Below are 13,082 nucleotides of genomic sequence, written 5' to 3' on the forward strand. Positions count from 1 at the left end.
GTACGTTGTCGTCTATTAAAGTCTAAAAAGTACAGTACGTTGTCGTCTATAAAAGTCTATAAAGTACAGTACGTTGTCGTCTATAAAAGTCTATAAAGTACAGTACGTTGTCGTCTATAAAAGTCTATAAAGTACAGTACGTTGTCGTCTATAAAAGTCTATAAAGTACAGTACGTTGTCGTCTATAAAAGTCTATAAAGTACAGTACGTTGTCGTCTATAAAAGTCTATAACGTACAGTACGTTGTCGTCTATAAAAGTCTATAAAGTACAGTACGTTGTCGTCTATAAAAGTCTATAAAGTACAGTACGTTGTCGTCTATAAAAGTCTATAAAGTACAGTACGTTGTCGTCTATAAAAGTCTATAAAGTACAGTACGTTGTCGTCTATAAAAGTCTATAACGTACAGTACGTTGTCGTCTATAAAAGTCTATAAAGTACAGTACGTTGTCGTCTATAAAAGTACGTTTAGGTTTGGTGCTTATTTTAGGGGTGTCAGATTGGCAATTACGGTACAAAGACTACCAGAAATCCGTAAAAATAGTGGTGAATAAAGACCCAATACACGCCCCTTGGCGGACAAAAAACATAGTTCTTGCATGGATGATGACTTTTGAGAATTTAAAAAAACTTACTCGAAGCAGATAACTTGATATATTTTCAAGTTCGTGGAAGTTTCAGTTATTGTTTAACAAAATACAAAATAAAAGATGAACTGTGAAGTCATGAAGAATAAACCTGGGATCGAAAAGAAGTACTAGTTGGGTTGCCTGTGGTAACGGAAGGAATGCCTGGGGATAAGTTGTATTGTCCCACAATGCCTGGGGATAAGTTGTATTGTCCCACAATACTTGGGCTGTGAGAGAAAGTCATCCATGACCTTTGATATTGATTAATTGTTTCGTAACAGTTATATTGACTGGATAAGACTGTAGGATGCACCCAGCTTTAGCTATTATATTAGTGTTTGTGGGGTGCTGTTCGAATGTGGTGTCACTAGAACTCGTGATAAGGTAAGTTTTCGATTCCGAAATTAAGTTATTCAAAATAATTGAGCTTTATACTCCCTTTTGCACGGTTTTCCATGTAGTTATTAATTGTACATATTCACAATACTGAAACCATTAGTTAGGGGGGGCTATAAACCATTAATTCACTGGATTTCTAAATAGATGAGTCCTCTCTATAAACTTAAGGGCCTATGGTACTATCTTTTGAGTTCGTTGCTAGGGAGATTTGTGTGTTTTATAAAAGCTTCTGTTTTATGTCAAATCTCTTGGAACTTTCAACATAAGTGTTTGAGACAAAAATGACACAAGTGATGACTTCATCTGACCCCTCCCATGATCACGTGACCCAGAACATAGAAACGGGTCGGAGAAGCTACTGTTCAAATCTACCATAATTTTTTTTGCAGAAATATTTTAACATCACTATTTTCTAAAACTTCACTCATTGGATTTACGAAATTTTGATACCACAAGAAATGATTTCTTTGGGTTTTGTCTCTAGGCATGTGTAGATTGTGCTAGTAAATTTGGGAAAAGTTGCTTGAAAATATGGCCAAAAGTTGCTCTAAAATTGCTAATATATCCAAAAGTTGCCACCAGAATTTTAAAAAGTTGCTCGCTCTCTAGACTCGTTTGTTCTAGATAAATGCTCAAAACATATTTGTTTGCAACAATTTTTTCAACAATTTCATTAAATATTTTTTCCAATCATTAAAATATGTTTAATCAATCTTAACTCAACAATAAATAGGAAACTTATTTTCTAGTAAATTTTCTAACTAGTCAAAGTTCACTTGGATAGGCATCATGTTATCAAATGCAGTATAAACATCATATATAATATACTCCATGATGCTTCAGGCTGTGATAAAGTTCACAGCCTATACTGATCGATCAAGTCTTGCTACATGCTGTTTTGGAAACTCTATCACATGATCCGTAGCGCATGTTTCATTTGACGACGTCGATTGACCACTCTTTTTTTGCCTGTTTTTCCCTTCATTCACACAGATTTTAGGTTTCCTAGAGATCAATGCGCTTATGGGTTAAATGAGGGTTGCCCTAGCGTCCCTTGCAACCTCAATACTGTATAACCGCTGGATATTTAAACACCTGTTATAATAGCCGCTGTCCAGATTTCTTGGGCACACGGTTAAACTAGTGAGGACTGTCCAGGGCCATTTTTAGATGAAATATTGAACTTTTTGATGGTTTGGATTGATTTTATACCAATTTGTTGCTCAAAAGTTGCAAAGGAAGGCAGAAGTTGCCCTAGGTTGCTGGTCCTTCGAAAAGTTGCTCAAAAAGCCAAAAGTTGCTCCGGGTACAATCTACATATGCCTAGTTGTCTCTATTATTACAGTACATTAATTTGACAAAGTGTTAAATCAGACTTCTTGGTTTAACGTCTTGGTTTGGGGGCAGTTAATTGGCATGCACAATCCAGGAGTCAAGGATATGTATTAACAGGGGGGCACCCAGGGGAGGGTGCACCCCCATACACATAACGGGCAAAGGTCCACTTTCGGTTCTTAATAGACGTGCTATTTTAGACAAAACTATAAAGCATAAGCTAGATCACTCTAGTATTTATCTTAATCCAAAAATAAACGTCAGGTGGAGATACTACAAATAAATAAAAAAAAAACTTTTTTGTTTTTCGGGGGTGGCCAGATTTTTATCAGAGAACTCCCCCCTAAAAAAATTGGTCCACTTTCTCGGATATCGCCCCCACCCCCTCGGGATAATAAATAAACTTTCCCTTATCACTGAAGAGTCAGCATTTCATTTTCATCAAGGAAGAGAGTAGATTATTAGTCTACTTCGTTTTTCTTCTTCAATATTTTGCAGCTACATAAAAATATTAAAAAAAATATTGGTGTTTGTAATTACATTGGAACCCCATTTACATGATAAACACGTCGGTGATAAAAAAGTAAGGAGAGCTTAAAAAATAGTATTTAGAGAACCAGACTAACCAGACTAATGGCATATTATGTATAGTACATACCTCTATTTTATTACTTTACCAGGAGGTACTTACATAACTCTGCTTTATTATTTTATCAGGGAAGTACCAAGCTCTGGTAACTTCATAACATGTGCCCAGTTTGTGTTCATTGCCCTGGAGGGCTTTGTTTTTACAACCAACTTTGGCCGTAAGCAGCCTGCTATTCCTATAAGGTTAGTATATTATTTTAAAAAGCTGGTACATCAATAAGTTAAACTAAGAATCATAGTGATTCAAGGGAATTCCCTTCTTATAGTACAAGCTTCCAATACAAAGTTCCATTAAGTTAGCCAATTACTATCATGCAGGAATCACTGTTTGACATGACACTAGGGGGGATCCTGTCGTGTTCTACTGGGCACTAAAACATGTTGCTAAGTTGATTGCCTGGTGAAGCTCGTCTCAATCAGGTAGCACTTTTCTCATATCCTTTATTTGGCAATATTCACAATTGAAATATCAGGCCCGTATCCAGGGGGGTGCAGGGGGTGTGAACACAACCCCACACAACGACAAAAGGTCCACTTTCGGTTCCCAATGGATGTTCTATTTGTAGAAAAGACTATAAAGCATAAGCTAGATCACTCTGGTACGTAGTCAAATCTGACAATAAACGTCCCGTGGTTATAAGTTAAAGGCATAAAAAAATCCTATTTTGTTCTTTCGGGGATGGTCAGATTTTTATCAGAGAGCTTATTCCATCCCTCCTCCCCACCCCCCCACCCCCCCACCCCTTTCCTTGAAAAATTAGGTACACTTTTTCGGATTTCGCACGAGAAAATCTAAGATTTCGCACTAAGAAAAATCCTGGGTACTGCCCTATGTATTCACTATTCAAAGCGGCATTGCCTGCAGGTTGCACTGGAGAAAGTACACCTTCCCAACGAGCACCCTATCAAAGTACACCTTCCCAACAAGCTCCCTATCAAAGTACACCTTCCCAACAAGCTCCCTATCAAAGTACACCTTCCCAACGAGCACCCTATCAAAGTACACCTTCCCAACGAGCACCCTATCAAAGTACACCTTCCCAACGAGCACCCTATCAAAGTACACCTTCCCAACAAGCACCCTATCAAAGTACACCTTCCCAACAAGCACCCTATCAAAGTACACCTTCCCAACAAGCACTCTATCAAAGTACACCTTCCCAACAAGCACCCTATCAAAGTACACCTTCCCAACAAGCACCCTATCAAAGTACACCTTCCCAACGAGCACCCTATCAAAGTACACCTTCCCAACGAGCACCCTATCAAAGTACACCTTCCCAACAAGCACCCTATCAAAGTACACCTTCCCAACGAGCACCCTATCAAAGTACACCTTTCCAACGAGCACCCTATCAAAGTACACCTTCCCAACGAGCACCCTATCAAAGTACACCTTCCCAACAAGCACCCTATCAAAGTACACCCTCCCAACAAGCACCCTATCAAACTGGTTACATGTGTACTCAGTGGTTGCATAACTATGTATCATGTTTCAAACACGTGAGTAATCATGTGAACATTACACCTACATACTGTCTCTTGAATCCTGGACTATCAATTCCCTACCAACTGTTGTTAGGTATAAAAAAGTATGTATACCAAGAACGATCAAAGCCTACAACTTTTGTGAATTTTTAAAGCTCTTAAAGTAATTATGAGTGGTGTTCTGTATGTTGAAGAATGACAAATGACCTGGCTTTGTTGCTTTCAGGCATTATATTACCATGGTGGCTTACTTAATTATGAGTGGTGTTCTGTATGCTGAAGAATGACAAATGACCTGGTTTTGTTGCTTTCAGGCATTATATTACCATGGTGGCTTACTTCTTTGTTACAAGTGTCATCAACAACTATGCATTCAACTTTAACATCCCTGTCCCTCTCCACATGATATTCAGGGCTGTAAGTATGTTTTTAGTTTATTATTAAAGCAGCCAACTCACTGTTTCCATAATGCCTTGTTTTGACTCCATATTGAACTTAAGCAAATAAAGTAGAGACATTTCATAAATTCTAAGGATGTATTTATTACATGTTGCTTTGAAAAATGCAAAGCATCCTTGGAAGAGTTAGCTGGCAAAGTAACTCATCATTCTTTGGAGTCTTTTCCTGTTTGCTATTCATTTATTCTGACTGCCACACCTTATTTTTTCAGGGTTCTTTAGTTGCAAACTTAATTCTTGGTGTGATTGTGCTGAATAGGAGGTTAGTGAAGCTCAGCAGGCTACATCTATCCCAAAGCGGGATTTGATTTAAGGCTCTTTTAAAAATTATGGCTTTCCTACAGACTATTTGAAACCATACTCTCATTATTAAGGGGATTCCTGGGACCAATCGAATTGGGATCCATCTGTAGTACAGTACCTTTTGATGTTGGGGAATTACTGGTGGTTCTACCCTTTATATTTGGGGATAGAAAATGGATATGAAAAGGGGTAGACAAAATGGCTACCAGAAATTCTCTAAATTGGGGGGTAAGACCCATAATACACACCCCTTTCTTCCAATCTAAGAATTGTTTTTCCTTCCACTTTCTTCTAGCCTTGGGATTGTTTATTGATTTGAAGATTAAGTTAAATGACTTTTTCCTTTAAATCTATTTAACCAGACTGTGGGACATTTAAAACTATATTTCATGACATTAAAAACTACTATTATCTATTATTTCATGAGTCTTTCTTCAATGTCCCTACTTTGCTGTATTTGACATATCATCACTTCATATGTCTGCTATTCCAAATAAAGTCAGCCCTCATTCCTTTTTCTCTAATCGCCCTTGCAAAGGGCCTTTTGAGACGTTCCCACTATGGTAGTATTGTGACCACACTCTAAGGCTTACAATAAAAAAGAATGATACTAAAGACACAGGAAAAGGGGGACACATAGAAAGAGGGGAGGGAAGGACTTCTCAGCTTGAAAGTTCCCCTTTTTTGTGTATTTTGAGTATGCTGCTATATTTATCCTTTTCCCTTTTCATGAGTTTGTGAGAGCCCAGGATTCTCTGCTACCAAAACCCTGTATGCCTCTAAGTGTTGGTAGCCTCCCCCCTCCCTTCCCACCTCCAAACACACACTTCTTGTGACATTCCAGGCTAGACAAGAATGAATTTTTTATCCATAGCTACCCCATGTCCAAGTACCTATCTGTTCTGATGGTAACATGTGGTATCTCCATTTGTACAATTGTATCAGCACATAGAGTAGTAAGTACAACTATAACTGGAATCCCTGGAAAACGGCCAATGTTACGCCTGCATCTTGTTTACGGATTTCAGTAAAGGATTTGATCTGGTTGATCACTCTGTTTTGGTCCATGAATTACACAACTTAGGAGTAGATGAGATAATAATTAGATGGATAGGGGCTTTCCTAACCAACAGGTCCCAGGTAAAAATAGGTAGCACAATATCGGATCCCATATATCCTAGAAGTGGCATCCTACAAGGTACAAGACTTGCCCCCTTGTTGTTTGCTGTGTTAGTCAATAATCTAGTCAGCAATTGGAACACTAGAGTCAAGTATGTCGACGATCTATCTGTACTTGAAATAATTCCAAGATGTCCATCTAGACTTCTGCCAATTATTGCAAGTAATAAATATTTATACTCCTCGGACCATGGTATGCGCCTTATCTCACTTGAATGCAAAGAGATGTGTATTGATTTTCTAAAATACAAGCCATCTCAGCCTGCCCCGTTACAACTAGCAGGTCAAGTTATTGAACGAGTAGCAACTTATAAGATACTAGGTGTGCACCTGTCCAGTAATATGTCCTGGAGACATCACATTGACCAGATTGTCAAAAGAGCTAGTAAACGCCTTTATGCCTTACGCAAGTCGGATATTGTTCTAGTCTATTGTAATATTGTGAGGCCTATCCTCGAATATGCATCTCCTGTCTGGGCTAACCTGCCAGATTATCTGTGCCTACTTGTAGAAAGTGTACAAAAATATGCACTACGCATTATCTGCCCCGAGCTCTCATATGATATCGCCCTTGAGGACTGTAGCTTACAACATTTTAAAAGAAGGGGCCCAAAAGGCCCTTTCAAGGTATTTTCTCCTGTGTTTTAGATAATGTCTCATACATTTACCATATTTTTGGCTGCTAGAAGGGGGGGGCCGGGCCCCCTTGGCCACTCCCCTGGCTATGCCCTTGTATACTGCAATGACAATTGAATAAAACTTTATCTATCTATTATATCTATTTCTTAGTTGGGGGAGAATAAGATGCAACCATTTTTCATTATTAAGTTTGATATTATCTCATTTTTAGGAGGTGCATCACACTGCAGCTACTGACCATGACTTCTTCTGGTTATGTGTTGGTAAGAGCTTGGTAACATTTTTGTAAAATTCACTTATAAAAACTATCACAAAGACATTCAGCTATCAAATGAGGTGACTAGAGCTTACAGCTAGTTTTCCAGGCACATACGTCCAGGAATTGCTGAGGAAGGTTCTCAGTCATGGGTGTCATATGTAGGAAAAAAGCAAATGACAATTCTTTAATGAGAAATATCAACTTTTTCACAGCCCACACACCTATTACTACTTTATTAGCACAAAGAATGTGTCACAAATTATGCCTTTCTATATATAACAATATCAGCAAAGAGGTAGTTCATTACTTTACATATATGTACTGTAGGATGACCTCATGAGCGTGACAAACATTGTTTCTATGGCCCCTGATTTATTATTTCCTCTGTAGGTATTGCCATGTTGATCACTGCTCTACTACTTTCTGCAAGAATGGGCATTTATCAGGTAAATTAGTATGTAATAGTTACTGAATGGATGGATAGGTCTTACACTCATCAAAATTTAAGCCACTGGTTACACCCCCACTGAAACAGACCAAACGACTTTACTGGTTGTAAGGGAAAGTTCATTTATTACCTTGAAGGGAGACGTGAGGGATTTTGATAAAAGTAAAGGGAAAAAATAAGCCCGCCCCCCTGTTCTTGTGGAACAAAATTTTCCATGCCACCCCTTATACTTCCCCCATATTTTCGTCCCCCCCCCTTAAGAAAACCCAAAGAATGAAGGAGCAAAGGAGGGCAATGTCAATGTCAAAAAATGCATGCAAGAGATTAGCTGCAAGCTGGTGAGAAAGTGGAGGGGAAGGAATATGTTGAAAACATTAATTCAGAAAACGTGAAGGCACTCAATTACTCAAATGTGCGACTAAATCCAGGTTGTCAACCTGATAAAGGCTCATGCTATATATGACACAGAAGAAGCAAAAAGGCTTTTTGTTCTTTTGCATGCGAAAAAAGCGCAGCACGAGAAAGAAAAGAGAGAGAGGAAGACAGCAAATTAGATGAGGATATTGATGATGAAGAATTAGCGCTTGTAGCATTAATGTTTTGTTAATGATTTCAAATATAGATTAACATAATCATAAAGCAAAAACCATTTAAAAAAATAGGGTGTTTACAGGTTTGCATTGCTTAGATAAAACTTAGTTTAATAGGTATCCTGGACTCCTGGATTGTTCATACCAAATAATGCCCCCAAACGGAGACTCCTTGAACCAAGAAGACTGATTTGATACTTGGTCAAAATATAAAAAAGGGACAACACCCAAAGAAACCAGTGCCCCCCTTTCTAAAAAACACTTTCAACACATTCAACGCCCACCCTTTAGACATCAGAAATTTCTTGAGACCCCCCCCCTCCACAGTATCCTGATGCTGCCCCCCTTGGGGTAATAAATGAACTTTCCCTAATGAAAATGGAAATTAACACGCAATACATCATTCATCATCAAATGGGCCTCACATGTGACTGACTTCACTCATCATTATGTAGATATGGACTACACCTTAGATTTACTATTGGGCTATAAAACAAAAATTCTAGGGTCCATAAGTGCATATGCATAAAAACTATATCTGTAAAAAAAAGTTTCACATTTTGCGATGTCATGTAAATTATACTTTTTTCTTCTACCAGGAACAGCTATACACCACTTATGGAAAACACCCCAAGGAGGCCTTGTTCTATGCTGTAAGTTTAATTATCTCCTATGTGTCTCATACATCACAGGAGGCCCAGTGTGTTAGCGTGTCAGCGTAAGGGGCCTCTCACCACATGTGGCCCAGTGTGTTAGCATGTCAGCGTAAGGGGCCTCTCACCACATGTGGCCCAGTGTGTTAGCATGTCAGCGTAAGGGGCCTCTCACCACAGGTGGCCCAGTGTGTTAGCGTGTCAGCGTAAGGGGCCTCTCACCACATGTGGCCCAGTGTGTTAGCATGTCAGCGTAAGGGGCCTCTCACCACATGTGGCCCAGTGTGTTAGCATGTCAGCGTAAGGGGCCTCTCACCACATGTGGCCCAGTGTGTTAGCATGTCAGCGCATGGGGCCTCTCACCACATGTGGCCCAGTGTGTTAGCATGTCAGCGTATGGGGCCTCTCACCACAGGTGACCCAGTGTGTTAGCGTGTCAGCGTAAGGGGCCTCTCACCACATGTGGCCCAGTGTGTTAGCGTGTCAGCGTAAGGGGCCTCTCACCACATGTGGCCCAGTGTGTTATCATGTCAACATAGGGGGCCTCTCACCACATGTGGCCCAGTGTGTTAGCATGTGAGCGTATGGGGCTTCTCACCACAGGAGTCCCAGTGTGTTAGTATGTCAGCGTATGGGGCTTCTCACCACAGGTGGCCCAGTGTGTTAGCATGTTTATGTTTGGGGCCTCTCCTGTGCTAGGAATTGCAATATTCTTTTGATTTCCATCCACCGAATCTGACTAGTTGAAGGTATGCGTTTTCACTTGAAGCCTTAGTTCCAGCTTGTGTTTCCTAATAACCTTCCCCCTCCAACAAGGACCCTCCTTACCCCTTCACTTTTCTTATGGTCCGTCCCTCAATAGAGGTTGAAGGCTAAAACTTAGAACAAGGATAATGCAAGCGCTTTATAGTATTTTTATTATTATTGTTGATATTCTACAATCAAGCAATTTGTATTACATTTCAGCATGCCCTTCCTTTGCCTGGGTTCCTCTTACTTGTCAAGGACCTATATCGCCACGTTATCATATTCAATGCATCAGGTAAGTTCACAAACAAGCTACCCTCTTTATACTGTATATATATTTTTTTCGCGCTGCATATTGCCTCGCTACACAATAAAACACAGGAATTAGACTGTTCCAAATGTCAAACAAAACTTTCTTGTGCAAAAACAGAAGCGCGGAAAAAAGCAAGAGTAATAGTGTGGATTAGTTTGAATTTAACACTATAAATAAAAAACGCGAGCTTGAGACAAGTACTCAGAAATTTTATGGCTTATATGGTATTGAGTCACCTCACCATACCCACAACGCATTGCGTTTCGATTGAACTCAAGAATAGCTTTTATATGACTTTGCGCAACGGCAAACCCTTATTGGGCACTTCATTAGACAGGGACCCCTTAAACCACCACTTCGTGTCTTACGGTCTGGCGACTACAGGGACGTCAGCGATTGACATTTTTGTTCTCTACACTATTTAGAACTATAAAGTCCAATCAATTTTATTGGACTTAGCTCAGAATTGAAAGCTACGTATTAACCGTATTGTCATCGTTTGCCTTAAAAACGCGAACAGAAATATACTTTCATTGTTGTTGCTTGCAGAACCATTTATCCTGTTCGGGACCAGTCTCTTCATTCCCAAGCTGTGGCTCTACACGCTCGGCAATATGGTCACGCAATACGTGTGCATCCGGTCTGTCTACATTCTGACGTCAGAGTGTACGTCACTCACTGTCACGCTAGTGGTCACGCTACGCAAGTTTCTCAGTCTCCTGGTCTCAATTTTCTACTTCAGGAACCCCTTTACTGTATATCACTGGATAGGCACTGCTCTAGTATTCTCCGGGACTTTAATCTTTGTCGAAATATTTAGTAAGATCAAACAGGTTTTCTTGCCAATTAAGAAAGAAGAAAAAGTCGAGTAGTTAGTTTCCAGGGCCATAGGAGGTGGGCACTGGGGGCACGTGCCCCCCAATATGTTAAAAAATATAAGGAATTGACCAGTAGGGGCGAGGCTGTGCCCCAGAATATTTTCCTTATGCTTTTGTATTATGCCCCCCCCCCCCAATATTTCGAGGCCCACTACGGCACTGGTTTACATACCTCCTCTACATGCATCTATCTATTCAAAGCGAAGACTTCAAGTTTCCTATAGCCTGCGTGCAGCCGGAAATAGAAATGGAACTATTTTATAATCTGTTATAAATAAACATTGTATATATTGTGTGTCCTTGCACCTTCTCGGGAAATAATTTAAATTGAACTAATTTCAGTATATAACAATAAGTTGCGAACTAATAATCGGGTGGTAAGGTTGTGGTAAAACCAGCAACAACAAAAAATTGTCTCGCGAACTTGTTGCAAAAAAGTAATGTTGCGCTTCTTAGCACCCAAAAACAACTTGTGTCGCAACAAATCGTTTTGTTGCAAGTTTTAAAAAAAATGTCGGAGAAAGTAGTAATCCTACCTTAGATTTAAAAAAAAGTTTGCAACGCGCCTCATGACTCCTTGAGGTGACGAATATGGGAAAACTATGGGAAATTGTTTTCGAAAAAAAAAAGAGAAATATTTGTGCCCTTTAACAACACCTCAGCTGGGAATCGCACCCAGTCCACGCGGCCACGGTCACGCATGCTCTGTTACACCACTGAGGTTTCGTGTTGTTCTCGGCGAGGAAAAAACCTCTTGTGGGACCAAAACCGTTTTTAGCATCCCACCAGAGTAAAACCTCAATTTTGTTCCAGTTTTAGTCTGGGACGTGTAAGCCAAACAACGTTTGAGCATATTTTCTGCCTGACCAGAAAAGTGATGAATGTTTTGGCCAAAATTGATCGCCAAGCGCGAGCATATCTTTTTCGATCTCGTTGCCCTAGCCGTCGCCGTCGTTCTTGCTTAAGGTCCCTATTCTCGCAGTGGAACAACGTCAATATTTTTTTTGGATATTCAAGGATATTGCATTAGTGAATTTTTTTATCTTTTGAAGAGTATTTTCGCTGCGGGTAATAACACACCTGGTCAATCTTGAAAAATCACTTTTAAAAAATAACTCCCATGATGCATCGGGGTCACGCACGGTTCGACCAACACCTGGTATAAAACCAAAATTGGTAGATGTCACGTAGGTGCAAAGGGAGGTGCAACTAGATGGTAATTTGACGTGTGACGTCGACTATGACGTCATCAAACACAAAAAACGTTACACGGGATGATCAAAAGCAAACATCCACATCATTTGAAAGAAAGATCGTCAGAAAAGCTCATTTGTCGATGACTTGAGCGCAACGAGGTGGCCACAATCACTGAACTTGGTAGATGTCATGTAGTAGATGTATTGTGTCAGGGGGTTAAACGAGATAGGCACGTGATATGTGTCGCGTTGTTAACGTCACGAGTGGTTGTAAAGCTTTTTATGATTATTAGACAAGATCAGCAATGTTGCGGGTATGGAGCTCCGCTGCTAGGCGTGCCTGAATGATCACAATGATGAAAAAAAAAAAATCTTGAGAGCAATCCAAAAGATATCGCAAAAACACGTTTTTAACCCAAAAACAAACAAACAAATTTGGGGCAAGATCACAAATTTAGTTGAAGGTCTTGAAGCAACCAAAAAGATGGCCAAAATGGTCTAAAGCTTCCCAAAATATGGCTAAAAGGGTCTTGGAGCGACCAAAAAGATGGCTTAAAGGGTCTTGGAGCGACCAAAAAGATGGCTAAAAGTGTCTTGGAGCGACCAAAAAGATGGCCAAAAAGGTCTTGGAGGAACATAAAGATGACCAAAAGGTCTTGGAGCAACCAAAAAGATGACCGAAAAGGTCAAACTAACAAAATCCCTAATTTTCGTTCTATATATTCCAATATAAAGCTTTATTTAGATCTGACGCCTAGACGACGTCACGTGACCATCTCGTTGCACCGAGTTGCAAGTTTAGTTGTCTCACGATATTTTCATTTTATTACGCTGGACCTACTACAAGACGTCTACCAACTTTGGTTGTCAAACGATGTTTATCATGAGCAGAAAATGTTTATTTATTACGTCATCGATGA

General features: G+C 39.8%; 1 protein-coding gene across 1 annotated transcript; it reads left to right on the forward strand.

Moving 5' to 3' along the window:
• The first annotated feature begins 833 nt into the window (after nt 1-833).
• Nucleotides 834-11,261, forward strand: LOC5517435 (UDP-xylose and UDP-N-acetylglucosamine transporter). Its single transcript, XM_001637404.3, has 10 exons — nt 834-1,013; nt 3,081-3,194; nt 4,814-4,916; nt 5,170-5,219; nt 6,135-6,216; nt 7,290-7,341; nt 7,728-7,783; nt 8,975-9,028; nt 9,995-10,070; nt 10,638-11,261. The coding sequence occupies exons 1-10, from the start codon at nt 937-939 to the stop codon at nt 10,958-10,960; spliced, it is 987 nt and encodes a 328-aa protein (XP_001637454.2). The 5' UTR covers nt 834-936; the 3' UTR covers nt 10,961-11,261.
• The last annotated feature ends 1,821 nt before the right edge of the window (nt 11,262-13,082 follow it).

The sequence above is a fragment of the Nematostella vectensis genome, chromosome 1, assembly GCF_932526225.1.
Source record: "Nematostella vectensis chromosome 1, jaNemVect1.1, whole genome shotgun sequence".
NCBI classification, from domain to species: domain Eukaryota; kingdom Metazoa; phylum Cnidaria; class Anthozoa; order Actiniaria; family Edwardsiidae; genus Nematostella; species Nematostella vectensis.